The sequence below is a fragment of the Coregonus clupeaformis genome, chromosome 21, assembly GCF_020615455.1.
Source record: "Coregonus clupeaformis isolate EN_2021a chromosome 21, ASM2061545v1, whole genome shotgun sequence".
NCBI classification, from domain to species: Eukaryota; Metazoa; Chordata; class Actinopteri; order Salmoniformes; family Salmonidae; genus Coregonus; species Coregonus clupeaformis.
The window spans coordinates 31,341,062-31,366,654 of NC_059212.1; the positions used below are offsets into that span (position 1 = coordinate 31,341,062).

General features: G+C 45.7%; 1 protein-coding gene across 3 annotated transcripts in view; it reads left to right on the plus strand.

The window, feature by feature from the left end:
• LOC121535212 (tenascin-R) overlaps positions 1-25,593 on the plus strand; it is a 140,040-nt gene that overhangs the window by 54,472 nt on the left and 59,975 nt on the right. For 2 of the 3 annotated variants that reach the window (XM_041842047.2, XM_041842049.2), the window contains exons 2-4: positions 9,092-9,138; positions 18,829-19,436; positions 25,008-25,484. In XM_041842047.2, coding sequence (XP_041697981.1) covers positions 18,887-19,436; positions 25,008-25,484 — 1,027 coding nt within the window. In that variant the 5' untranslated portion in view covers positions 9,092-9,138; positions 18,829-18,886. The remainder of the gene's footprint in view (positions 1-9,091; positions 9,139-18,828; positions 19,437-25,007; positions 25,485-25,593) is intronic. The other variant, XM_041842048.2, reaches the window with a different exon arrangement.

Below are 25,593 nucleotides of genomic sequence, written 5' to 3' on the forward strand. Positions count from 1 at the left end.
CTTCAGTGTGAGTGTCACGGTTTCGGCCGAGGCTGCCTCTCTCCCTTGTTCGGGCAGGTTTCGGCGTTCGTCGTCTCCGGAATTCTAGCTGCCACCGCTGTATGTTTCATGTTCGTTTGCTTTTGTCTGTTTGTTTCCACACCTGTTTCTGTTTTGGCGTAATTAGTGTCCTATAAGTTTCTCGGTGTGTTTGTCTAGTGTTGTGTGTAATTATTTTCCGTCAGTTGTGTGTATTGCTCGGTTGAGCTTCTCTCCACTACGCTGGAGTATTTTCGCACCTGTTTGTGCGCAGTTACCATTGTCGCACCTGTTTGTGCGCTGTTACTTTTCGCCTTCGTGCGTATTTTTCGCCTTCGGGCAAAGTTGTCCTTTTGCCTTAGTTTGGGCAGTAATACAAGCCTTTGGAATATCGTTCTGAGTCCTGCGTTTGATTCCACCATTGCACCTACAGCACGCCCTGACAGAATTACACACCATCAATGGAATCAGCAGGAGCCGAAGCAGCCCAGACGAGACTGGAGGCCCAGGTTCGGGACCAACGAGATCAGATCCTGCAGATGGGGACCGCCCTGCAGGAGGTGATTTCCACCCTCCGAGGCTGGGGTACGCCTCCACCGCCTCCCTCCCTGCCAGCACCATCGGCCAGCCCGCCCATTCCAGCGCCGGAACCTCGAGGAGTCCGACTATCTCTCCCGAGGGCCTACGACGGATCCGCGGCTGGGTGTCAGGGATTCCTACTCCAGGTGGAGCTATACCTGGCCACAGTGCACCCGGCACCTTCGGGGCATGAGAGCGTGTCCGCCCTGATCTCCTGCCTGGCCGGAAAAGCGTTGGAGTGGGCCAACGCGGAGTGGAGGAAGATCGACGCCACGACGATTACCTACGACGAAGTTCTCCCGCCGCTTCAGGGCGGTGTTTGACCATCCCCGGAGGGGAAAGCGGCGGGGAGCTGTCTGGTCTTCCTCCGGCAGGGGAGGAGGAGTGCCCAGGAATTCGCTCTCGAATTCCGTACTCTAGCGGCAGATGCAGGGTGGAATGATCGGGCCCTCATCGATCTATACAGATGTAGCCTACGAGAGGACGTCCGTCGGGAGCTGGCTTGTAGGGACACCAGCCTCTCTTTCGACCAGCTGGTCGACATGTCCATCAGGCTGGATAACCTACTGGCTACCCGCGGACGTCCTGCGGAGGGTCCGTCCATTTCACCCTCCAGCGCCTCCGAGCCGTGTCCTATGGAGCTCGGGGGCGCTGGCGCTAGAGAGAGGAGGAGTCGGCAGGCTAGGGGGTCCATCCACTGCACCAACTGTGGTCGGGGAGGACACACCGCGGCTAGGTGCTGGGGATGGCCTCCTAGGGGAGATGACGACAGGTCCCGCACTGGGGATTCCCTCCAGGTGAGTAGGCACCCCACTCACCCAGAGCTCACTGTTGCCCATTTTTGTATGCCTGTCAGTTTTCCACAGGTAGCACCTCATTCCCAGCATAAGGCGCTGGTAGATTCAGGCGCGGCTGGGAATTTTATTGATAAAAAGTTTTGTTTAGCGTTAGGGATTCCCCTTATTCCTGTTGATGTTCCTTTCCCCGTTCATGGCCTAGATAGTCGTCCGTTGGGTACGGGCTTAATCAGGGAAGTCACGGCGCCACTTAGGATGTGTGCGCAGGGGGATCATCAGGAGATGATTCAGCTGTTCCTGATTGACTCTCCTGCGTATCCGGTGGTGCTGGGCATGCCCTGGTTGAGTACCCATAACCCAGCTATTTCGTGGCAGGAGAGGGCTCTGATGGAGTGGTCTGCTCAGTGTGTGGGTAGATGTTTGGGCGTTTCCGTAGGGGCTACCTCGGTGGAGAGTCCAAACCAGGTGCCCGCATTGCACGTTCCACCTGAGTATGGGGATTTGGCTATTGCGTTTAGTAAGGCGAGGGCGACGCGGTTGCCACCCCCATAGGCAGGGGGATTGTGCGATAGACCTCCAGGCAGGAGCTGCGCTCCCACGGAGCCATGTGTATCCTCTGTCTCAGGAGGAGAAGAAAGCTATGGAGATTTACATAGACGAATCTCTGAGACAAGGATACATACGGCCTTCCACTTCCCCTGCGTCCTCGAGTTTCTTTTTTGTGAAGAAAAAGGATGGTGGTTTGCGCCCGTGCATCGATTACCGTGGTCTCAATCAGATTACGGTGAAGTATAGTTATCCACTCCCGCTGATTGCGACCATGACTGAGTCGTTGCATGGGGCGCGTTTCTTCACGAAATTAGATCTCAGGAGCGCGTACAACTTGGTGCGCATCAGGGAGGGTGATGAATGGAAAACAGCCTTTAGTACCACCTCGGGCCATTACGAGTATCTGGTCATGCCATACGGGTTGATGAACGCTCCGTCAGTTTTCCAATCATTCGTGGATGAGATCTTCAGGGACATGCAGGGGCAGGGGGTGGTGGTGTACATTGATGACATTCTCGTGTACTCGCCTACCCGTGTCGAGCATGTGGCCCTGGTGCGTAGAGTGTTGCGGAGGCTGGTGGAGCACGACCTGTATGTGAAGGCAGAGAAGTGTCTGTTTTTCCAGGAGTCGGTCTCCTTTTTGGGTTATCAGTTGTCTGCGTCAGGGGTGAAGATGGAGGTAGACCGGGTAGTCGAGCCGTGCGTAATTGGCAAACACCAACCACTGTGAAGGAGGTGCAGCAGTTTTTGGGGTTTGCAAATTACTACAGGAGGTTTATCCGGGGTTTTGGACAGGTGGCAGCTCCCATCACGTCTCTGTTGAAGGGGGGTCCGGTGCGTCTGCAGTGGTCGGCCGAGGCGGACAGGGCGTTTGGGAGGCTGAAGGACCTGTTTACCTCGGCCCCGGTGCTGGCGCATCCGGATCCCTCTTTGCCGTTCCAGGTAGAGGTGGACGCGTCGGAGGCCGGTTTAGGAGCCGTGCTTTCACAACGGTCTGGCGCGCCACCCAAACTCCGCCCCCTGTGCTTTTATTCCAAGAAGCTCAGTCCGGCGGAGCGGAACTATGACGTAGGGGACAGGGAGCTGTTAGCCGTGGTACAGGCTCTAAAGGTGTGGAGGCACTGGCTTGAGGGGGCTCAACACCCTTTCCTCATTTTGACGGACCACCGTAACCTGGAGTACATCCGGGCGGCGAGGAGGCTGAACCCTCGCCAGGCAAGATGGAGTATGTTCTTGACCAGGTTTACTTTTAAGATCACGTACATCCCTGGGTCACAGAATGGCAAGGCAGATGCGCTGTCTCGGCGGTATGACACGGAGGAGAGGTCCGTGGAGCCCACTCCCATACTGCCTGAGTCGTGTCTGGTGGCACCGGTAGTGTGGGAGGTCGATGCTGAACTCGAGCGGGCGCATGCACCGACCCTAGTCCACCACAGTGCCCGGAGGGTCGGGAAGTACGTTCCGCTCGAGGTTCGGGATCGATTGATCTATTGGGCTCACACGTCACCCTCCTCTGGACATCCGGGTATCGGCCGGACAGTGCACTGTCTTAGTGCCAAGTACTGGTGGCCCACGTTGGCAAGGGATGTGAGGGTTTATGTTTCCTCCTGCTCGGTGTGCGCCCAGTGTAAGGCGCCTAGACATCTACCTAGGGGTAAGTTGCTACACCTGCCCGTTCCACAACGACCATGGTCCCACCTCTCAGTGGACTTTATAACAGACCTTCCCCTCTCCCAAGGGAATACTACCATCCTGGTCGTTGTGGACCGGTTCTCTAAGGCCTGTCGTTTGCTCCCCATGCCGGGTCTTCCTACTGCCCTACAAACTGCCGAGGCACTGTTTACCCATGTGTTCCGGCACTACGGGGTACCCGAGGACATTGTGGCTGATCGGGGTCCCCAATTCACCTCCAGAGTCTGGAGAGCGTTTATGGAGCGGTTGGGGGTCTCGGTGAGCCTCACCTCGGGCTACCACCCGGAGAGTAATGGGCAGGTGGAACGCGTAAACCAGGATGTGGGTAGGTTTCTCAGAACATACTGCCAGGACCGGCCGGAGGAGTGGTCAAGGTACGTTCCCTGGGCCGAGATGGCCCAGAATTCCCCTACGCCATTCCTCCACTAACCTAACTCCATTTCAATGTGTGTTAGGTTACCAGCCGGTTCTGGCACCCTGGCAGCAGAGCCAGATCGAGGCTCCTGCGGTGGATGAGTGGGCGCGGCGCTCGGAGGAGACTTGGAACGCTGCACACGTCCACCTGCAGCGGGCCCTCCGACGTCAGAAGGCGAGCGCTGATCTCCACCGCAGTGAGGCACCGGTGTACGCACCTGGTGATCGAGTCTGGCTCTCTACCAGAAACCTGCCCCTCCGCCTGCCCTGTCGGAAACTGGGTCGGCGGTTTGTAGGGCCATTTAAAGTCCTGAGAAGGTTGAACGAGGTATGTTATAGATTACAGCTACCTGTGGAGTATAAGTGTATTAACCCCTCGTTCCATGTGTCCTTCTCAGGCCGGTGGTAGCGGGCCCCACTCCAAGAAAATGAGATCTTGGAGACTCCTCCGCCCCCGTTGGACATCGAGGGGCACCGGCGTACTCCGTGAGATCCATCTTGGATTCGAGACGTCGGATGGGGGTCTCCAGTATCTAGTGGAGTGGGAGGGGTACGGTCCGGAGGAGCGGTGCTGGGTGCCGAGGAGAGACGTTTTGGACCCGTCGCTCCTGACGGAATTCCATCGGGGGCATCCGACGCGCCCTGCTCCGCGTCCTCCTGGTCGTCCCCGAGGCCGGAGTCGGCGCACGTCTGGAGCCGCGCGTCAAGGGGGGGGGGGTACTGTCACGGTTTCGGCCGAGGCTGCCTCTCTCCCTTGTTCGGGCAGGTTTCGGCGTTCGTCGTCTCCGGAATTCTAGCTGCCACCGCTGTATGTTTCATGTTCGTTTGCTTTTGTCTGTTTGTTTCCACACCTGTTTCTGTTTTGGCGTAATTAGTGTCCTATAAGTTTCTCGGTGTGTTTGTCTAGTGTTGTGTGTAATTATTTTCCGTCAGTTGTGTGTATTGCTCGGTTGAGCTTCTCTCCACTACGCTGGAGTATTTTCGCACCTGTTTGTGCGCAGTTACATTTGTCGCACCTGTTTGTGCGCTGCTACTTTTCGCCTTCGTGCGTGTTTTTCGCCTTCGGGCAAAGTTGTCCTTTTTGCCTTAGTTTGGGCAGTAATACAAGCCTTTGGAATATCGTTCTGAGTCCTGCGTTTGATTCCACCATTGCACCTACAGCACGCCCTGACAGTGAGACTGCCATCATTAAAGTTGTTTGTGGTGATGTCAAAATTAGGGGTGTGGTACAAAACAAAGTCATCAGCGATTTGATTATTTCTAACCAATCAGTGTAAAATAGCCAATGGCGAATTTTCTAAACGCTGCTTTACCGATGTGTGTTCTGGCTCTGTCCCAACCCATTGGTTTCTGGGATCAATAAGAACATTTAGAATGTGATTGCGTTCTAGAAATCGTCGGGGAGGTGCTCAGATCCAGACTCATTGCAGAGAATAAACTAACGTCCGTTGGCGTGGCGTAGTGTTTGGCCTGAGCAAGGAGTTTGGGTAGCCAGGCATCCAAAAATATCCTTTATTTCTAGAAAAATGTATCTGAAATTGAAAATCTCAATTTAATTACACTCAGTGTACAAAACATTAGGAACACCTTCCTAATATTGAGTTGCACCCTCTTTTGCCCTCAGAACAGCCTCAATTTGTCAGGGCGTGGACTCTACAAGGTGTCGAAAGCGTTCCACAGGGATGCTGGCCCATGTTGACTCCAATGCTTCCCACAGTTTTGTCAAGTTGGCTGGTAGTGGATCTCTACTCCGAATAACTTGTTCCATCTCATCCCACAGATGCTCAATTGGATTGAGATCTGGTGACTGGGCAGGCCACTGCAGTAAGCTGAATTCACTGTCATGTTCGTGGAACCATTCCTGGACAATTCTAGCCTTGTGACATGGGGCATTATCCTGCCGAAAAAACCCATTCACAGATGGATACACTGCTGCCATGAAGGGATGCACCTGATTGGCAATGATGTTCTAGATATTCTATGGCATTCAAACGTTGCTCCACTTTTTTATCAAGTGGCCCTATGTGTGAAATGAAAACACTCTCCACACCATCACACCACCACCACCAGCCTGCAATGTTGACACGCGGCATGATGGATGCATGTACTCATGTTGGTTTCTCCATACCCTAGTCCTCCCATTAGCGTGAAACAGCAGGAACCGGGATTCATCAGACCAGGCAATGTTTTTTCAATTCTCCAGTGTCCAGTGTTTTTGTTCCTTAGCCCACTGCAACCGCACTTTCTTGTTTTTAGCTGAAAGAAGTGGAACTCTGTAAGGTCGTCGGCTGCCATAACCCATCTGTGTCAAGGTACGACGAGTTGTGCATTCTTTCTCTTGGGTAACAATGTTGTACTGGACTGTCAGTTGACTAACTGTATTTCATCAATTACCCGTTTTCGATCACTGGCCTGCCGTTGGCTGGATGTTCTTTGGGTGGTGGACCATTCTTGATACACATGGGAAACTGTTGAGCATAAAAAACCCAGCAGAGTTGCAGTTCTTGATAAACTCAAACCGGTACGCCTGGCACCTACTACCCCGTTCAAAGGCACTTAAATATTTTGTCTTGCCCATTCACCTTCTGAATGGCACACATACACTCAATTGTCTCAACACTTAAAAATCATTCTTTAACCTGTCTCCTCCCCTTCATCTACACTGATTGAAGTGGATTTAACAAGTGACATCAATAAGGGATCATAGCTTTCACCAGGTCAGTCTATGTCATGGAAAGAGCAGGTGTTCCTAATGTTTTGTACACTCAGTGTACTGTATTATGCATAGTCATTTGTGTATTGAGTCACGAGGCATTATCATTATCTAAAAATATATTTTTTCACTAACGTGAGAAGTTGTCACATTGAGTGGCTTTTCCTTTTCATTTTGTTATGCATTGAGGTTGAACTTGATGTGTCATAGTCAAGGTTTTGAAACTCCAGTTACGGACTAGAATTCAGAGAGAGAATATTAATGGGTACAATGTTGGAACCAAAGGTTTCATTATATTGTTTGAGGAAAGTTTTACTGTATATTGTTTGAGGAAACTGCTTAAAAATACAGAAAAAAAGGTAGAAAGGGGACAAAATAAGTTTCCTGTGGCAGGTGATAAATGGTTACTGTGAGGGAATCCATCTGCTGCATCAACAAATTGGAAATAGGATCTCTGAAAGATAACAAATTACAAGATACCAACAATGATTCACACAGAGAGACCAGCCACAAGTAGTACTGTAGAGGCTCCCTCCTTCTCCTTGCAGTGGTAGTACCGCTGGCAACATGACAATTTCCCCCCAAAATGTCAGCAATATATCATGTCTAATATTTTCTATCTTTCCAATCAATAACCTAAAGTGTTTCTTGTGTGTTCAGTATTGTGTTTAATTTATAAGTAGTTTTGTCACGTTCGTTTAAGGACGGGTCAGACCAAGGCGCAGCGTGAAATGCGTACATGTTTATTTAACTGATAAACACACGAACAAAACAACGAACCAACGAACCGTGAAGTCCTAAGGCTAAACACAAAACAAGCCTCCACACGGAACAAGATCCCACAACTAACGAGTGCCAATAGGCTGCCTAAGTATGATCCCCAATCAGAGACAACGAGCGACAGCTGTCTCTGATTGGGAATCACACCCGGCCAAACATAGATATACAACACCTAGACTGAAACATAAAAAACACAACATAGAATATTCACACCCTGACTCAACATGTAAGAGTCCCCTTAGTCAGGGCGTGACAAGTTTGAAGTGTAATTAATTTTGCGTTCGAAATAATATGCAATTCTGTTTGCTCAAGAATACGATTATACTGTAGCAGAGCTTTCGAAATGATTGGCAACCAATAGGTCCTAATTTTCCGAGGACCAAACCCAACATTGAGCGGGTTGGGTTGAATATAGATCCTGCAATCCTTACTCAAGCTGAGGGAATTATTGTTATACTGAAAAACAGTATCTATAAAACATCTATAAAAATAGAGTTTAGAGCATAGCAATTTCTATGACATGATCACTATACAAGCAAGTATGTACAAGTAATATTGCCATATCAAAGCAATAATGCATGCCACAGATAATATACCACAGAAAGCCCATTATTTATTTATCTAGCTACCTTTATTTTACCATGTAGGCCATTGAGATCATTTGTCTTACAACAACCATCTCAATATTGTACCGTTTTAGCACAGTATGTCAAAACTGGTCTATTTCATGTTGGTTGTCTTATGGTTTGATACACTGCAGGACAGCCAGGACAGCTCTGACCTGCTCAATAAGGCAGGAAGCATTTTGAATGATTTAAAATCTCTCACAACCACATAATATGGAATTACCTGAAACAAGATTATCTGTATCGTTCTCATCCTCCAGGACTGGGACAGCAGAGAAATACTGTGTGTGTGTGTGTGTGTGAGTGCGTGTGTGTGTGCTCGTGTGCATGTTTGATATCGTTCTCCTCTGGGACTGGGACAGCAGAGAAATACTAAACTGTGAGTGTCTGTGTGCGTGTGTGTGAGTGCGTGCGTAAGTGTGTGTGCCTACGTGTGTGGTACAATAGTACAAAGTGGAGGGATTCCCAATGTAGCCATGGGACTTGTACGCTGCTTTCTCTTAGGAACACTGAGATAGGTATCATCAGCACCATGGCATGTTAAGATCTAACCCTGCATCCATCCTCAGTGTATTTAATAAAACGGCACAGCTGTCAAAGAGGAAGAGAAAATGAAGAAAAAAAAAGTGCATTTGCAATTCCTTTCAGCTGACAACACAACTTGCAAAGGCTGTCACTTTATCTCCCAGTAGGTAAGGAAAGGCCCTGAGGAAGAGACAAGGTGAGGAAAGCAAATGAGGATGGGTTCTCTTTTCATGTTGAGACAAGGATCCTGCTCACTACTTTGTGTATCCCTGCAGCAGAGTGTTGGTGTGGTGTGTATGTTCTTTACCCCGGCTGACAGAGAGCTCATGGCCAGAGTGTGTTTGTGTGGGTGTGTGTGTGTGTGTCTGACCACAACACCTCTCTCTGTGTGTTGATAGGTGCAGGATTAGACATTGGCACAAGAGGACTACCTATTGCGCTCAAGGTAAGACAATATCATCCATAAAGATATGCTTTATTATTCAGTATTCATGGTTTGGACTTCAGCATGCATATTGTGTTGACATGTATTGCTTTTTAAGTGCATCTCAGGTATACAGAAAATGGGGTTAAAGTAAAAGAGTACTGGTTTGATATAAAGATACTGTACTAGTTTACACATTTTGATAAAGCATTTAGAGACCAGTTTTAAATCATCTTCAATTAAACCAATTTCCTCAACTGGTTGAAAAAGTGAGTTATCACTTGTTGCATGCTGCAGAACATTCTGGGGCTCAAGAGACCAAGAGTAATTGTCTGACTTGGCAACGCTTAATTTTTTACTCGTGATCACAAAGATACAGCAAGGGCTTAGTAGTGAGTCCGTAATGTCGTACAGTAGAGATTCATGTATTCTTTCCACACAACAGTAGATTAGGATTTTGTATGTGTGGCGGGTGGTAGTGGGATCAGAGACTCTAGTCTTGATCCCTCTGGGATATTGCATCTTTAATGTCTTAATTAAATACTTAGAGGAACTGTTGTTATTGTGGCGGAGCGGCAGACATGAGATGGAGGTGAAGTAAGCCACTGGAAGCCTTTGATCTCTGATTTCTAACCAATGGGGATTAGTGGCCTCAATCATAATGAATGCTCCAGGCATGATTACGTACGCTGGTGACAGTAACACACACACACACACACACACACACACACACACACACACACACACACACACACACACACACACACACACACACACACACACACACACACACACACACAAACAGCCCCTTAGGCTGATATGAGTTGTCCTCCCAGGACAAGGTACGCTAGACCTGGCAATCTAACAGGTTAATGAGTTAGACCTGGAGTCACCTCTCTGAGATATTTTGGGAACTGAACCAATCAGGATTTAATGCCCCTGGTACAGGCAATGGTGATTCATGATCAATCTAACCCAATTTAACACAATATAACCCTGGCTTGATCAATAATGGATGATTGGGAATGGATTGGTTTCACTTTCTACACTTTCCACTTTCTACACTGCATCAAAAGGCCTGTTTCCAAACGTGTACAGGTATATAAAAATGTCCTATTAATCATTACCAGAAAAATCTTACTAGTGTGATGAATGTGATGGAAGGAGTCAGGCACAGGAGAGTAATCACCGAATACAGAGTTTATTCCTTCGTTACACAAAATACGCTGGAATAGCGACAAACGAAACAGGCACAGGGGAAAGATCTACCCTGGGAACAAAATGGTACGAGTAGCTCCACCGAGCTACACTACTCTCACATTCAAACAATCACCCACAAGGACAAGGGGGCAGAGGGAACATTTATAAACGTACTAATGAGGGGATTAGAACCAGGTGTGTGTGATTGACAAGACAAGACAAATGTGATGATAATTTGGGCGGCAGTGGTTAGTAAGCCGGTGACGACGAACGCCGAAACCTGCCCGAACAAGGAGGGGAGGCAGCCTCGGCGGAAGTCGTGACAGGAAGTCAGAATGAAACAAAGCTTTGAGTCATCAATTGCTAGCAATGTCCATTATTTTGTTGTTAACATTATTGTGTTGAAGTGTTTGATATTAATGACAGTCAACTCAATGTTCAACCTGTCTCTGAGCATATTTACACTTCCTATTTTCTCTTCTCCTTGCAGTGTGTTATCTTTCCACCTATCTGAGTTGACAGGTAACTTCTCTTCAGTTGATCTTTACAAGGTGATTCTGAATAGCTCTCACAGACAGATTTCCATTTACAAGAGTAGAAGATAAGAGGCATAAACAGTACTGGAGGATGCATACAGGGGGCCTGTACTTTGATATCATCCTTAGACCTTCCCTCAAAATATCCTGTTACACCGTCCAAACAAAATCCCTGTATCACTGTGATGTGTATAGAAACCTATATTTTTTTATGATTGAATTAAATACTAACCAGGTAAAAGGATTTATGTCTTCCTCTGGTTTGGCATCTAACTCAAACAGGCACCAACAACAAAACACATCTATCCCGTCTTGATTCCGGTAGTTATTTCATCATTTCTCTGACACCTTGTGGTATTATGTTCTTGTGTTCTGTTGCTCCGTCATTTCAACCTGCCTTCATCTCTGACTCAGAGAGAAGACATTTCTTATATTTACATGAAAGGCAGAACAATAACTGTCAGTTCTGGCCCACAGGAAACAGCCTCTTCTGAAAGAGGGAGATTAAAGGAGAAAATGACTTACGAGAGGGGGTGACAGAGACAGGACTGTTTCAAAAGGCTGGTTGGGTTGGAACAGAACAGAGCAGTAGCCTAAGCAGGAAGAAGAGGATATTAGTGGTTGTCAAGCCACAGCACTGACAGATTATTTGATGCTTTGGATAAGTGGGATTCACTGTCAGGTTAGCAAAGAAAAAGGAGTTACGAAAATATGGGTTAATTGGAATTAAATTGTGTCTGAATCATTAGCAGTCATTGGCTTATGGGGATTCCCAAATGCTTTAACGACAGCAATGCTTAGCTGATTTAAGCCTAGCAAACTTCTGTAGGACCCAAGGGACAGAATTCAGTCTTTGAGTTACAGAACATGCATCCACTCGAAAAACACCTAGTGGATCACACATTCAATATTTTTGCATCCATATTTCCACATAAATGTGTTATTTTAGACTTGGACAAAGCAAACGTTATTCACAACAAAATTAGCATCAATGGAAAACAATACAGAACGATATATTTGGACATATTAAAAATATATGGCTCTGAAACAATAGATCCCAATAGAAGTAGTTCCTCTAAAAGCAGACTGTCACCATGGTTCCCAGCATGCCTGCAGCCTCTGACCTGGTGGGACAAATATGAAATTAAATTCTTCCTGAATCATAGCGGCATGAACACAGTCAGTCTTCAGCAACATTTAAATGGACTGTGGCTGCGTCCCAAATGGCACTCTATTCCCTATATACTATTGGCCCTGCACTAAATAGGGTGCCATTTGGGACACAGCCTGTGTTATGCTTTACTGTCCGTCCATTAAACAGGGAACCATTTGGTTGGTCATTATTCATGTTGTACCCCCTGAGCCCTCTGTATCTGCTGCAGCAGCTGGTCTCACAGTCTCTCCTCAGACAGATAGGAACAATGATAGCAGCTCAGCATTATGTTCTTGATCTTTATCTTGTCTACCTTTTATCAAAGCACTAGGTAACATTCTTGCAGATTGCATATTTTAGCAGATGGCATGTTTCTTTTATCGCAATATAAGCCAAAATGTGACATCTTGCTCACTCTGCACTATTGAGGCTACTAAGGACTGACAGAGTACTTCATTTATTCAGAAACATTGCATTTCCCTTGTTATTTGCAGAGAAGAAACTTCTTCAAATATTACTTTGTTAAGCTGTATTTATTTTTTAAGCAATGTGATCAGGTAGTATTGGTACGCATCCTTATGTGAAAAAGGCCTAAGGAGTGAGGAGAAATGGAGATAGATCTTCAAACCCTTTAGGTCGCAGGTACTGAAAATGAGCAGTGGCCAATGATCCTAAGAGACAAGGCAATTTTCCAAGCGCCACTGGAGTAATGATAATTGTAATGTTGCAATACAGAGATTTACAAGGTAGAGAGGGGCAGAGCGCCTGTGGAGGCTGGCTATTGGTACAGTGTACATGTCGGGATGTTTGCACATTAACCTGTACAAATAGGGGTTACCGATTCACTTCCCAGGGCATGGCTGGGCCTGTCTGGGCCTCTCTGTGGTGCGGCTACCTAGAGCCTGGCCGAGCTCTGTAGCAACCCAGCTCACCCAGCTCCATCAGGGATTCAGCACCATACACACAGACACCTCTTTATTCAGCAGCTCTGGTCTGGACCGATATACTGTGTGAAATATCGGAGAACAGCTAGAGAGATTTCAAGAGAAAGATGGAGTTTAACAGAACCTAGGGGAATAGGGAGCAGCAGAATAGCAGCATCGCTCTGGTGCTCTGCGCCCCACGTTTTCCATTATGACACAGGACATTGGGTATGAAGTGACACTGACACTTAATATACTGTAGATTATTCTGGAAGGCCCTAGTACAGCATGTTTAACAGGAAGTTTGACCTACTGAAGGATCCAGGTAGTCACTAGGCCCCGAAGGCTGACTTGTCTTTGTAGAGAGAAAGTCCTCAAGGGGACATACAGTATATATATTTTATTTTTATTTTATTTCACCTTTATTTAACCAGGTAAGCCAGTTGAGAACAAGTTCTCATTTACAACTGCGACCTGGCCAAGATAAAGCAAAGCATATATAAACACATGGATTTTAAAACGCCTCACAATGTTCAGTACTGGGAGGAATAGGGATGAGTAGGGAGGAGTAGGGAGGAATAGGGAGGAGAAGGGAGGAGAATGGATGAGTAGGGAGGAGTAGGGAGGAGTAGGGAGGAGAAGGGAGGAGTAGGGAGGAGTAGGAAGAAGGGAGTAGGGAGGAGTAGGGAGGAGAAGGGAGGAGTAGGGAGAATGGAGGAGTTGGGAGGAGTAGGGAGGAGAAGGGAGGAGTAGGGAGGAGAAGGGAGGAGTAGGGAGGAGAAGGGAGGAGAAGGGAGGAGTAGGGAGGAGAAGGGAGGAGTAGGGAGGAGAAGGGAGGAGAAGGGAGGAGAAAGGAGGAGAAGGGAGGAGTAGGGAGGAGTAGGGAGGAGTAAGGAGGAGAAGGGAGGAGCAGGGAGGAGTAGGAAGTAGGGAGGAGTAGGGAGGAGTAGGGAGGAGAAGGGAGGAGTAGGAAGTAGGGAGGAGTAGGGAGGAGTAGGGAGGAGAAGGAAGGAGTAGGGAGTAGGGAGGAGAAGGGAGAAGGGAGGAGAAGGGAGGAGTAGGGAGTAGGGAGGAGTAGACAGGAATAAGGAGGAGTAGGGAGGAAAAGGGAGGTGTAGGGAGGAGAAGGGAGGAGAAGGGAGAAGAAGGGGAGGTGTAGGGAGGAGAAGGGAGGAGAAGGGAGGAGTAGGGAGGAGAATGGAGGAGTAGGGAGAAGGGAGGAGTTGGGAGAGTAGGGAGGAGAAGGGAGGAGTAGGGAGGAGAAGGGAGGAGAAAGGAGGTGTAGGGAGGAATAAGGAGGAGAAGGGAGAAGGGAGGAGTAGGGAGGAGAAGGGAGGAGCAGGGAGGAGTAGGGAGGAGAAGGTAGGAGTAGGGAGTAGGGAGAAGTCGGGAGGAGAAGGGAGAAGTAGGGAGGAGTAGGGAGGAGAAGGGATGAGCAGGGAGGAGTAGGGAGGAGCAGGGAGGAGTGGGGAGGAGAAAGGAGGAGTAGGGAGGAGTGGGGAGGAGTAGGCGGGAGATGGGAGGAGTAGGAAGTAGGGAGGAGTAGGGTGGAGAAGGGAGGAGAAGGGAGGAGAAGGGAGGAGTAGGAAGGAGTAGGGAGAAGGGAGGAGTAGGGAGGAGTAGGGAGTAGGGAGTAGTAGGAAGGAGAAGGGAGAAGGGAGGAGAAGGGAGGAGTAGGAAGGAGTAGGGAGAAGGGAGGAGTAGGGAGGAGTAGGGAGAAGGGAGGAGTAGTCAAAAGGCTTTAGGCCTCTGTTCTACTGAAATAAGCTCAGTGTTAAAACAAGGATGCTCTTCCCTGAGGGCGCCGGGAGACACTGTGATCAAGCATGGCACATGGGAGGTTAGGAACATCAATGCCACTCTCATATATAATGCAGCATGTGGTGTAATAGTGTGTGTAACCCCTCTTTAAGAACCACTCAGTGTAATGTCAGCTGAATGAGAAATGAAAGCAGATCGAAATGAGAGCAAAGTGTTGAATAGAACATTTTTACAAAAACATATATTCCCAAAAGATGTCAGATGAAATATTAACTCCTCAAGGAATGATTTTCCTTTCTTTGAAGTTGATTAGAGGTAGCCTAGTAACATGATTTCTTTCTAACAATGATCTAGTCCTGGCGTTGTGGTGTATCCCAGCCTTCATATCCTTTAGAAGCTGAAGGCTTGAAGTGTGCTGTGCCTGGATTATAATGACTGTTGATCAGACACTGATGTAAGTTTTCCATTTGCATCATAAACATTCAGCCTATATAAACACTTAAGAGAACAATGGTGCTACTTGTGAAATGTCACTGTTAATACACTGTTACACAGGTATAAGAACAACTAACGGAATTCTAAATTTCCAAATGTCCAGACATGCTATTCCATATGAGCTTTTGTCATACATGCTCCTCGTCCTGACATTTCAATCAAGCCAGCCAGTCTGCTATCTGTTCTCTGTGAGAATGAAGGTGAAAAGTGCTATTGGCCGTCAACAGACAGGAGTTATTGCAGGTTCGGCTTGATGGTAATGTTATGTTCATACCAAGGTGAAAGCAGATGCTCTTGATATAAAGGGAGGCTCAGTAAATGTGTTATTGGGATGGCAGCTTAAAATGCGTGACAACATTTGTGTTTTCGCTATTGCCTGTGATAATACTCAGCTTTTGTTCCTCTATGATATGTGGTGAGGAGTGGAGCATTTCAGTGGAATATAAGTCCTCCACTGTATAGACTAGACTCTCTCTAGTCATCCCTCTTCATTGCAACTTGATGAGAAAAGTTATCTTTTTAAACTCTCTCCCGCTACATCATTAAGACAAAACCTGATTCTGTGCATAATTGGAGCATATTTCAAATCTTCTCTTGTATCATCTCCAGCCTGAGACATAAAAAGAAAGCTTTGGATGAAAGGGATATTCATCTTATGACTATAGTCTCTGAAAGAAAATAAATGAAAGGGAAATGTATCTGGCTAAAATCAAAACCCAAGCTTTTACAACTCTTTTTAGAACACGCTTTTAAGCATGCTTTTGGGTGCACAATGAAATTGAAATGGCTTTCTTTGTTCAGAAATAGACACTTATTGATTTCTGTCCAATGCTTGTCAATAGCATCCCAAAGCTGCCGATGCTTACTGAGTGTCCTGTCAGAGGGTTTTGTCAGAGGGGTATACCCAAATGTGTACTATGTAAAGTACAATTAGTATATTTTTGTATATTGTTTCCAGTTTTCTAGGGTTCATGATCATCAACTTTGAACAGAATTGCTTTATGCCTCAGTGGGTTTTTGATCATTCCAGGTAGCAGGGGGTCGGCTGGGACAACCAATTCACATTCAATTCCCAGGTAAATGACCAGTTTCAATAAAACTAACAGTATTGTTCTCTGGTCATCTTCCTTAGCAGGTACTCTACTCACTTTTTCACTACTAGTCATTACATGGTATAGCTTAAAATGGCAATGTGCCATAGTAGTGCCAAACTAATTTCATGACTTGTCAACGTGCTCCCAGCTCCCACAATGCCTCCTCACTTCCACCCGTCCAGCGGTAGGCGGCCCGATGGACGGATTGTGAGCCTCCACGCTGTCAGTTCTCATTATGGTCAAGTCAGGAGGATGACCAGTAAGTGCATCCAGGGCGGAAATGTGTGCTAAAACACCCTGCTCTTGAAGAGTAAATTGAGATAGCCGTTGTTGTAGCCCCGAGCCTGTGATCCTCATCGTCCTCTTTGTCGCTTCTAATTGAGAGGCGTCCTAATTGAGGCCTGACAACAGGCCTTGATGAAACCCAACAGTGGGCCCACTGCAATTGCAGAGAACTAGGGCCTGAGGGAAACTTCCTATGACTATCGAGTATCTATACAACTTCAACAAATGCAGCCCATAGTCTCGATGCCTGAGCTGGAGTGCAGGCAGTGGTGTAAAGTACGTAAGTGAAAATACTTTAAAGTACTACTTAAGTCGTTTTTTGGGGTATCTGTACTTTCCTTTACTATTTATATTTTTGCCAACTTTTACTTTTACTTCATTACATTCCTAAAGAAAATAATATACTTTTTACTCCATACATTTTCCCTGACACCCAAAAGTACCCGTTACATTTTGACAGGAAAATGGTCCAATTCACACACTCATCAAGATAACATCCCTGTTCATCCCTACTGCCTCTAATCTGGCGGACTCACTAAACACAAATGCTTCATTTGTGAATTATGTCCGAGTGTTGGAGTGTGCCCCTGGCTATCCGTCAATAAAAAAAAAACATATAAGGTCATATAAGGAATTTGAAATGGTTTATACTTTTACTTTTACTTTTGATACTTAAGTACATTTTAGCATTTTCATTTACTTATGATACTTAAGTATATTTAGAACCAATTACTTTTAGACTTTTACTCAAGTAGTATTTTACTGGGTGACTTTCACTTTTATTTGAGTCATTTTCTATTAAGGTTTCTTTACTTTTACCCAAGTATGACAATTGAGTACTTTTTCCACCACTGAGTGCAGGGCAACAAGGGCATGTTGGTGTATTTCAGTTGCTGTGGCATAGAGGAGCAAGACCGTTATACAAGTCCCTGTGTGTGTGGCTGAAAGTGAGTCAGAGAGCCATTCCAGGGCCATTAATTGAATATGTCATTTAGACTTTAGAACTGCATGTACCACATTTTCACTTTAATCAAAGGGACCCTGCACTAGTTAATGGGTGTGAAAAGAATGTTCCAGTTGGGTTTGTCCATTTGATTTCTTTCTCATCTTTATGGTTCTCATTTGTTTGGTGGATTTGCTGGTTAAATGGCTTGTATCGTGTCAAACAGGATTTTTTCGCATGAGGAGAGGTGGGAACATTTCCCATTCTCTACGGGTGGGGGGAAGGTTTAATATTGTACCCGTATATAAAGGTATAGCAGGCGAGCCTAATATGTTACAGTATGTCACACAGTATATTTGAACATGCAGTATCTCCCGCCTCTCAAATCCCTGGAGTGACTTACACACCTCTTTAGTTTTATAATGACCATTGCAGTTCAGCATCAGCACACATGCACCACATCTGTTGTATGCTCTCACCTTGAGGGTGTAGCGTGGTCATAAGTAACCTTTAAAGATTAGTAGTAAAGACAATGAACCAAAGCTCATGCCTGTGGTTGGTTTCAAATATTGAATGGGAATTGCCCTGATTTGTGATACAAAACAAGGAAATAACATGAAAGGTTGACTTCCCTTTCACTTCACAAAGGGGCTTTTCGGCAATAAAATTATAACACGATTTTCAATATCAGATACAATATTTTGAAAAGGCTGCATGTATTCAGCCTCTGTAAGCTTCTTGGCATGCTGTGTTTGACCTCATACGGATACATAACCTTACATAGAGTCCTGATTTGTGTCCTCGTACAAAGTTATTTTTTCTCCATGAACTGATTGTAAGCATGTGTCGTTTAGTGTACGTCTCACATTTTTATTCTGCTGATTGAGCTTTGATAAAATCCCTCCGTCTAGTCTAACAGAGATGGAAAAATGTCATCGCAGATAATCTCTTTCTGACTACAGGCTTTTCTAGACAGGAATCAGTCCCTCAATGTGATTCATTCTGCAGTTTGTTCCTTTCCTCAAATCCAGTTGCTGGAGAGAGAGGATTACAGTGGAAGGAAAAATCACTAAAGCCAGGATTTATTGAATCCAATATCAACATGTTCTATGTGCTCAATATTTCAACATCCCTCCCAAGTGGGAAAGATAAAATATTTGGTGTTGTGTGCAGAAATACGTATATTTAAGGATTCTAAACATCCCATAAGTATCCAGTTATTTTCCAAGGCAATTATTCTTTCACAATAGATCAAATACTATTTTCCATTTCACCAACCCCCTACTCAACTACCACCACTGTTTCTCTCTCTCCTCTGTAGATCCTATCAGAAGTCTGCCGATAGGTACGGTGGTGTCAGGAGAGCCCCAGCTAGGTCCATGCTTCTAACGCTGTGGTGTTTCACCATGGCCCCGGCACGTGCCTGGCTGCTGGGCCTGGTTCTGTCTCTACTCCTTCTGGGGTCCCAGACTGCTCCATCCCTATCCGGTGAGGAGGGGAAGCTGGTCCGGACCACCAGGGTCAGACGACAGGCCCCTCCAGGTGGCCCCACCAGCCCACCTAACAACCAGACCATCAAGGAGCAGCCCATGGTCTTCAACCATGTGTACAACATCAACGTTCCCTTGGAGTCTCTGTGCTCTGTGGATCTTGAATCAGCAGCGCCTCCACCCAGTCAGGCCTCCAGGGGAGCAGTGTCCAGTGGGGGTGGAGAGGGCCCCACAGAGTTCACAGAGCAGACAGTGGACGCAGACAGCCAGGTCACCTTCACCCACCGCATCAACATCCCCAAACAGGCCTGCGCCTGTCCCGCAGCCAACACCATGCAGCAGCTGGCCACCCGCATCGAGATGCTGGAGAGAGAGGTGTCGCTGCTCAGAGCCCAGTGCAGCTCTGGCAACTGTGGCTGTGAGGAGAGTTCAGCTATGGGTAAGTGGGGAATAATAGTACAGCTTGACAGTATTATTAGAGTTACTGTACCCTGGTCATAGGCTACTTTGAGGCCAATGTGGAATGTTAGGTTTTCACTTCATTCAGTTACTGAGCGTCTTGGTTCAAGTAGATAGCACCTGGATATAAAGCCTGGGGGTTTGCTATTTGTTATTTTATTAGGATCCTCAATAGCTGTTGCAAACGCAGCAGCTATTCTTCCTGGGGTCCACACAACACATAAAACATGACACAATACACAACAACAATAGACAAGAACAGCTCAAAGACAGAACTACATTAATTTTAAATAAGAATATAGAAATAAAAAAGGTCCTAATGACAGAATACTAAGACAGAGAGACGTATAATATAGGCCTACATTCAGTAACACACAGCTCAGTTGGTAGAGCATGGCGCTTGCAATGCCAGGGTTGTAGGTTTGATTCCCACGGGGGGCCAGTATGAAAAAAATTATGTATGCACTCACTAACTGTAAGTCGCTCTGGATAAGAGCGTCTGCTAGAAATGTAAAATGTATGTCAATTTCATGCTTGCATACATACAGTTGAAGTCGGAAGTTTACATACACTTAGGTTGGAGTCATTAAAACTCGTTTTTCAACCACTCCACAAATGTCTTGTTAACAAACTATAGTTTTTGCCATTCGGTTAGGACATCTGCTTTGTGCATGACACAATTTTTTACAGACAGATTATTTCACTTATAATTCACTGTATCACAATTCCAGTGGGTCAGAAGTTTACATACACTAAGTTGACTGTGCCTTTAAACAGATTGGAAAATTCCAGAAAATGATGTCATGGCTTTAGAAGCTTCTGATAGGCTAATTTACATAATTTCAGTCAATTGGAGGTGTACCTGTGGATGTATTTCAAGGCCTACCTTCAAACTCAGTGCCTCTTTGCTTGACATCATGGGAACATCAAAAGAAATCAGCCAAGACCTCAGAAAAGAAATTGTAGACCTCCACAAGTCTGGTTCATCCTTGGAAGCAATTTCCAAACACCTGAAGTTACCACGTTAATCTGTACAAACAATAGTACGCAAGTATAAACACCATGGGACCACGCAGCCGTCATACCACTCAGGAAGGAGATGCGTTCTGTCTCCTAGAGATCAACGTACTTTGGTGCGAAAAGTGCAAATCAATCCCAGAACAACAGCAAAGGACCTTGTGAAGATGCTGGAGGAAACCAGTACAAAAGTATCTATAGTCACAGTAAAACGAGTCCTATATCGACATAACCTGAAAGGCCGATCAGCAAGGAAGAAGCCACTTCTCCAAAACTGTCATAAAAAAGCCAGACTAAAGTTTGCAACTGCACATGGGGACAAAGATCGTACTTTTTGGAGAAATGTCCTCTGGTCTGATGAAACAAAAATAGAACTGTTTGGCCATAATGACCATCGTTATGTTTGGAGGAAAAAGGGGGTTCCTTGCAAGCCGAAGAACACCATCCCAACCGTGAAGCACAGGGGTGGTAGTATCATTCTGTGGAGGTGCTTTGCTGCAGGAGGGCCTGGTGCACTTCACAAAATAGATGGCATCATGAGGAAGGAAAATTATGTGGATATATTGAAGCAACATCTCAAGACATCATTCTGGAAGTTAAAGCTTGGTCGCAAATGGGTCTTCCAAATGGACAATGTCCCCAAGCATACTTCCAAAGTTGTGGCAAAATGGCTTAAGGACAACAAAGTCAAGGTATTGGAGTGGCCATCACAAAGCCTTGACCTCAATCCTATAGAAAATTTGTGGGCAGACCTGAAAAAGCATGTGCGAGCAAGGAGGCCTACAATCCTGACTCAGTTACACCAGCTCTGTCAGGAGGAATGGGCCAAAATTCACCCAACTTATTGTGGGAAGCTTATGGAAGGCTACCCGAAATGTTTGACCCAAGTTAAACAATTTGAAGGCAATGCTACCAAATACTAATTGAGTGTATGTAAACTTCTGACCCACTGGGAATGTGATGAAAGAAATAAAAGCTGAAATAAATAAATCTCTCTACAATTATTCTGACATTTCACATTCTTAAAATAAAGTGGTGATCCTAACTGACCTAAGACAGGGAATTTTTACTAGGATTAAATGTCAGGAATTGTGAAAAACTGAGTATAAATGTATTTGGCTAAGGTGTATGTAAACTTCCGACTTCAACTGCAAATATCGGTTGACATAGGCTATACATACAAGTTATTTAGGTCAGATAGGGGAGGGGCGTCATGCAGTGAGGTGTTGTTAAAATAAAAAATAAATAAAAAAAAGTAAGCAAATTCGGCTGTTTGCTTGGGTAATTTGAAATGGGAGTTCCATGTAACCATGACTCTATAAAATATTGTGTGTTGCCTTACATTTGTTTTGGACTTGGAGACTTTGAAGAGACCCCTGGTGGCATGTCTGGTTGGGTAAGTATGTCTGTCAGAGCTATATGTAAGTTGATTATACGGACAATTTTGAATTTTGAATACAGTAATATTTAACTCAAGATGGAGTTGAATTAGTCTTTGTCCCCATAATGTCCTTTAAAGTACTCCAAAGCTTTTTTCCATCAAACTTTATATAATCTATCTCAATTTCATAATACCATTTTTGTTCAGTTTAGTCACATAATTTCTAAATTTACAATATGTCTGCTAATCAGATGTGCAGCCTGACGTATTTTCCACTCCCTTTGCCTCATTTCTCTCAACCATACAGTTTTTAAATTCCTCATCTATCCAGGGGGCCTTAACAGTTAACAGTCACCCTGCAAACAATAATGAGTTGTTAGGACATTCCTGGGACGTCACAAAATGGTAACCTAAAGTCATCAGAACGTTGTGTCATGGTCCCCTGAAGTTTTTGTCTAGTTCTTTATTGGTCCTGGGGACATCCCCAAGGAAGTTCTTAGGATTTTCATAGGTTGTTGTGTCATGGTCCCCTGAAGGTTCTTGGGACATTGTGTCATGGTCCCCTGGAGGTTTTGTCTAGTTCTCGGTTTGTCACGGGGACATTTTTGGGACGTTGTGTCATGGTCCCCTGGAGGTTTTGTCTAATTCCCGGTTTGTCCTGGGGACGTCCTCGATTACATTTTTAGGACTTTCTTGGGATGTTGTGTCATGGTCTCCTGAATATTCTTAGGACGTTGTGTCATGGTCCCCTGGATATTTTTGTCTATTTCCCGGTTTGTCCTGGTCGTCACCTGATGGTCGCAAAGCAACATTCTCCGGTTGGTCCCGGGAAAGTTTTTAGGATGTTGTGCCATGGTCCCCTGCAGGTTTTGTCTCATTCCCGGTTGGTCCTGGGGATGTCCTCAAGGACGTTATTAGGACTTTCTTGGGATGTTGTGTCATGGTCCCCTGGATGTTTTTGTCTAGTTCCCGGTTTGTCCCAGTTACGTCACCTGATGGTCGCAAAGAAAGGTTATCCGGTTGGTCCCGTGGACGTTTTTAGGACGTTGTGCCATGGTCCCCTGGAGGTTTTGTCTAGTTCCCGGTTTGTCTCCGAGGACATTTTTAGGACTTTCTTGGGATGTTGTGTCATGGTCCCCTGAACGTTCTTGGGATGTTGTGTCATGGTCCCCTGGATGTTTTTGTCTAGTTCCCGATTTGTCCAGAGACGTCACCTGATGGTCGCAAATAAATGTTCTCCCCTACAAAAATGTTTTACCCAGGGCACACACATCCTAGTTTCATTACACATCACCCCTTTTGGAAATTATTGTTGCCACACACAAACAGTGCTTTCAACTTACATACTTGACACAGATGATTACATTGTGTATGTTTATTCATACAATAATTATTATTTAACATGTCCTCACCTGGGATTCGAAGTCACAACATCTTGGTTCTCGGCAAACCAATCTTCCTGCTATGCCACCATGTCTGTATCAATATCTGATTTCACCTGTAGGCCTATTCCTACACTTTGCACTTCAAAGTAAATCTCAGCTTAAATATACACTGAAGAAAAACAATTATATTTATCATAATGATTCAGGAGTAACACTATGCCAGAATATTATTCCAGACCAACATTAGACAAGTATACTGAAAACCCAAACTCAAATTGCTGAAATAAGTAAATAAAATCAATGAGAGAATAATCATATTACCTGATCTTGTAAAATAATAGCTAACATAATAAAACGATAGCTAAAATAATATGATAATTGCTAAATGCAGAGATGTATTATAGGTAATGAAAGTGTAGGTGAAATTCTACATACCTTGTGGCGCAGCAGAAATATCATCTTCCCCTGTCTTTTCAATATGAATCCCAGGTGGGGTCATATTGAAAAGTCAGTATTAAGTGATCATGTCAAATGTTGTCATTGATGAAATGGTTTGGGACACCTGGGACCATCACATGACAGAAACCTCCAGGGGACCATGACACAATGTCCCAAGAATGCTCAGGGGACCTTCGGGGGACCATGACACATCGTCCAAAGAACATCCTAAAAATATCTTCAGGGATGTCCCCGGGACAACAGGGAACTAGACAAAAACCTCCAGGGGACTATGTCAATGTCCAAACAACATCCTAAAAATGTCCTTGGGGACGTCTCCGGAACAAACCGGGAACTAGAAAAATCCACAAGAATGTTCAGGGGACCTTCAGGGGACCATGACACAATGTCACAAGAACGTCTTAAAAATGTCCCCGGGACAAACCGGGAACTATAAAAAGGTCCCCCAGAGAATGTTCCCTTGGGACCATCACATGGGACTATCAAGTTCATCCTAAGGACTAGTACAATGAAAGTCCTGAGAACGTCCTAAAAAGGTCCTGACATAGTCCTGACAGGGTCTTCAGTGACATCCTGGTAACTTACAGGGCACTACACAAAGGTCCCCCAGAGAACATTCCCTTTGGACCATCACACGATGTCCTAAGGACAAGTAAAATGAAAGTAATGAGAACATCCTAAAAAGGTCCTGACATGGTCCTGACATTGTCCTCAGCGCTGTCCTTGGAATGTAAAGGGAACTAGACAAAGGTCCCCCAGAGAGCATTCCCTTGGGACCATCACGCAACGTTCTTAGAATGTTCTCAGAACATCAGTGGGATAACGTTGCACCAAAACCCTTAAGGGACCTTATGGGAGCGTCGCCGAAAGTCCTCAGGACATCCCCTGTTTGCTGGGTAGTTTCTTAATAGGTGCATGCTTATTGATAACTGGAAGAAACCATTTCATAAATGCATCAAGTGCACATCAACAAAAAAACTAATCAGACCAACAAACCTTTTTTACATCTTCAACATAGGAATCACTACAAAACCCTTTGTATGATCTCTTATACACTATTTTAGGCCCAGCCTTTGGAACATTGGCTTTTCTGGATATAGCCACTATATTATGATCACTACATCCAATGGGTGTGGACACAGCTTGAGAACAAAGTTATACAGCGTTTCTAAGGTTCATAGGTTTATTTTACACTGTTACACTGTTACATTGTTTTAAAATGTACACTGTTACAACATATGATGTTAGCATTAGTAAACCATACAGCATATTTAGTGATGTGATTTTGTGTCCTTCTTTCTTCCTCTAGGTCGCCTGGACTTCATCCCCCAGTGCAGTGGCCACGGCAGCTTCAACATGGACCTGTGTGGCTGTGTGTGTGAGGACGACTGGAAGGGCAAGAACTGCTCTGAGCCTCGCTGCCCAGACGACTGCTCCGGACAGGGAGTGTGTATGGAGGGCGAGTGTGTCTGTGACCGTGACTTCGGAGGGGACAACTGCTCAGAGCCCCGCTGCCCGGCGGACTGCTCCGGTCGAGGGCTGTGCATGGACGGGGAGTGTATCTGTGAGGAGAACTTCACTGGAGAGGACTGTACGCTGGGTCGCTGCCTCAACGACTGCTCTGATCAGGGTCTGTGCACCAACGGGACCTGCCAGTGTCGCCCGGGATACGTGGGAGAAGACTGCTCTCTGGCCTACTGTGCCAACAACTGCAGTCAGAAGGGCATCTGTAAGGAGGGCTTCTGTACCTGCCAAGAGGGCTTCACTGGAGACGACTGCTCTTTAGGTGAGAGAAAGGGAACAACAGGAAAACATACAGTAGCTCCTCTGAGAGATATTTATTTACCTTGATACTTTTTGCCATTGTAGTTTCCAAGAGTGGATATATGGGTGGA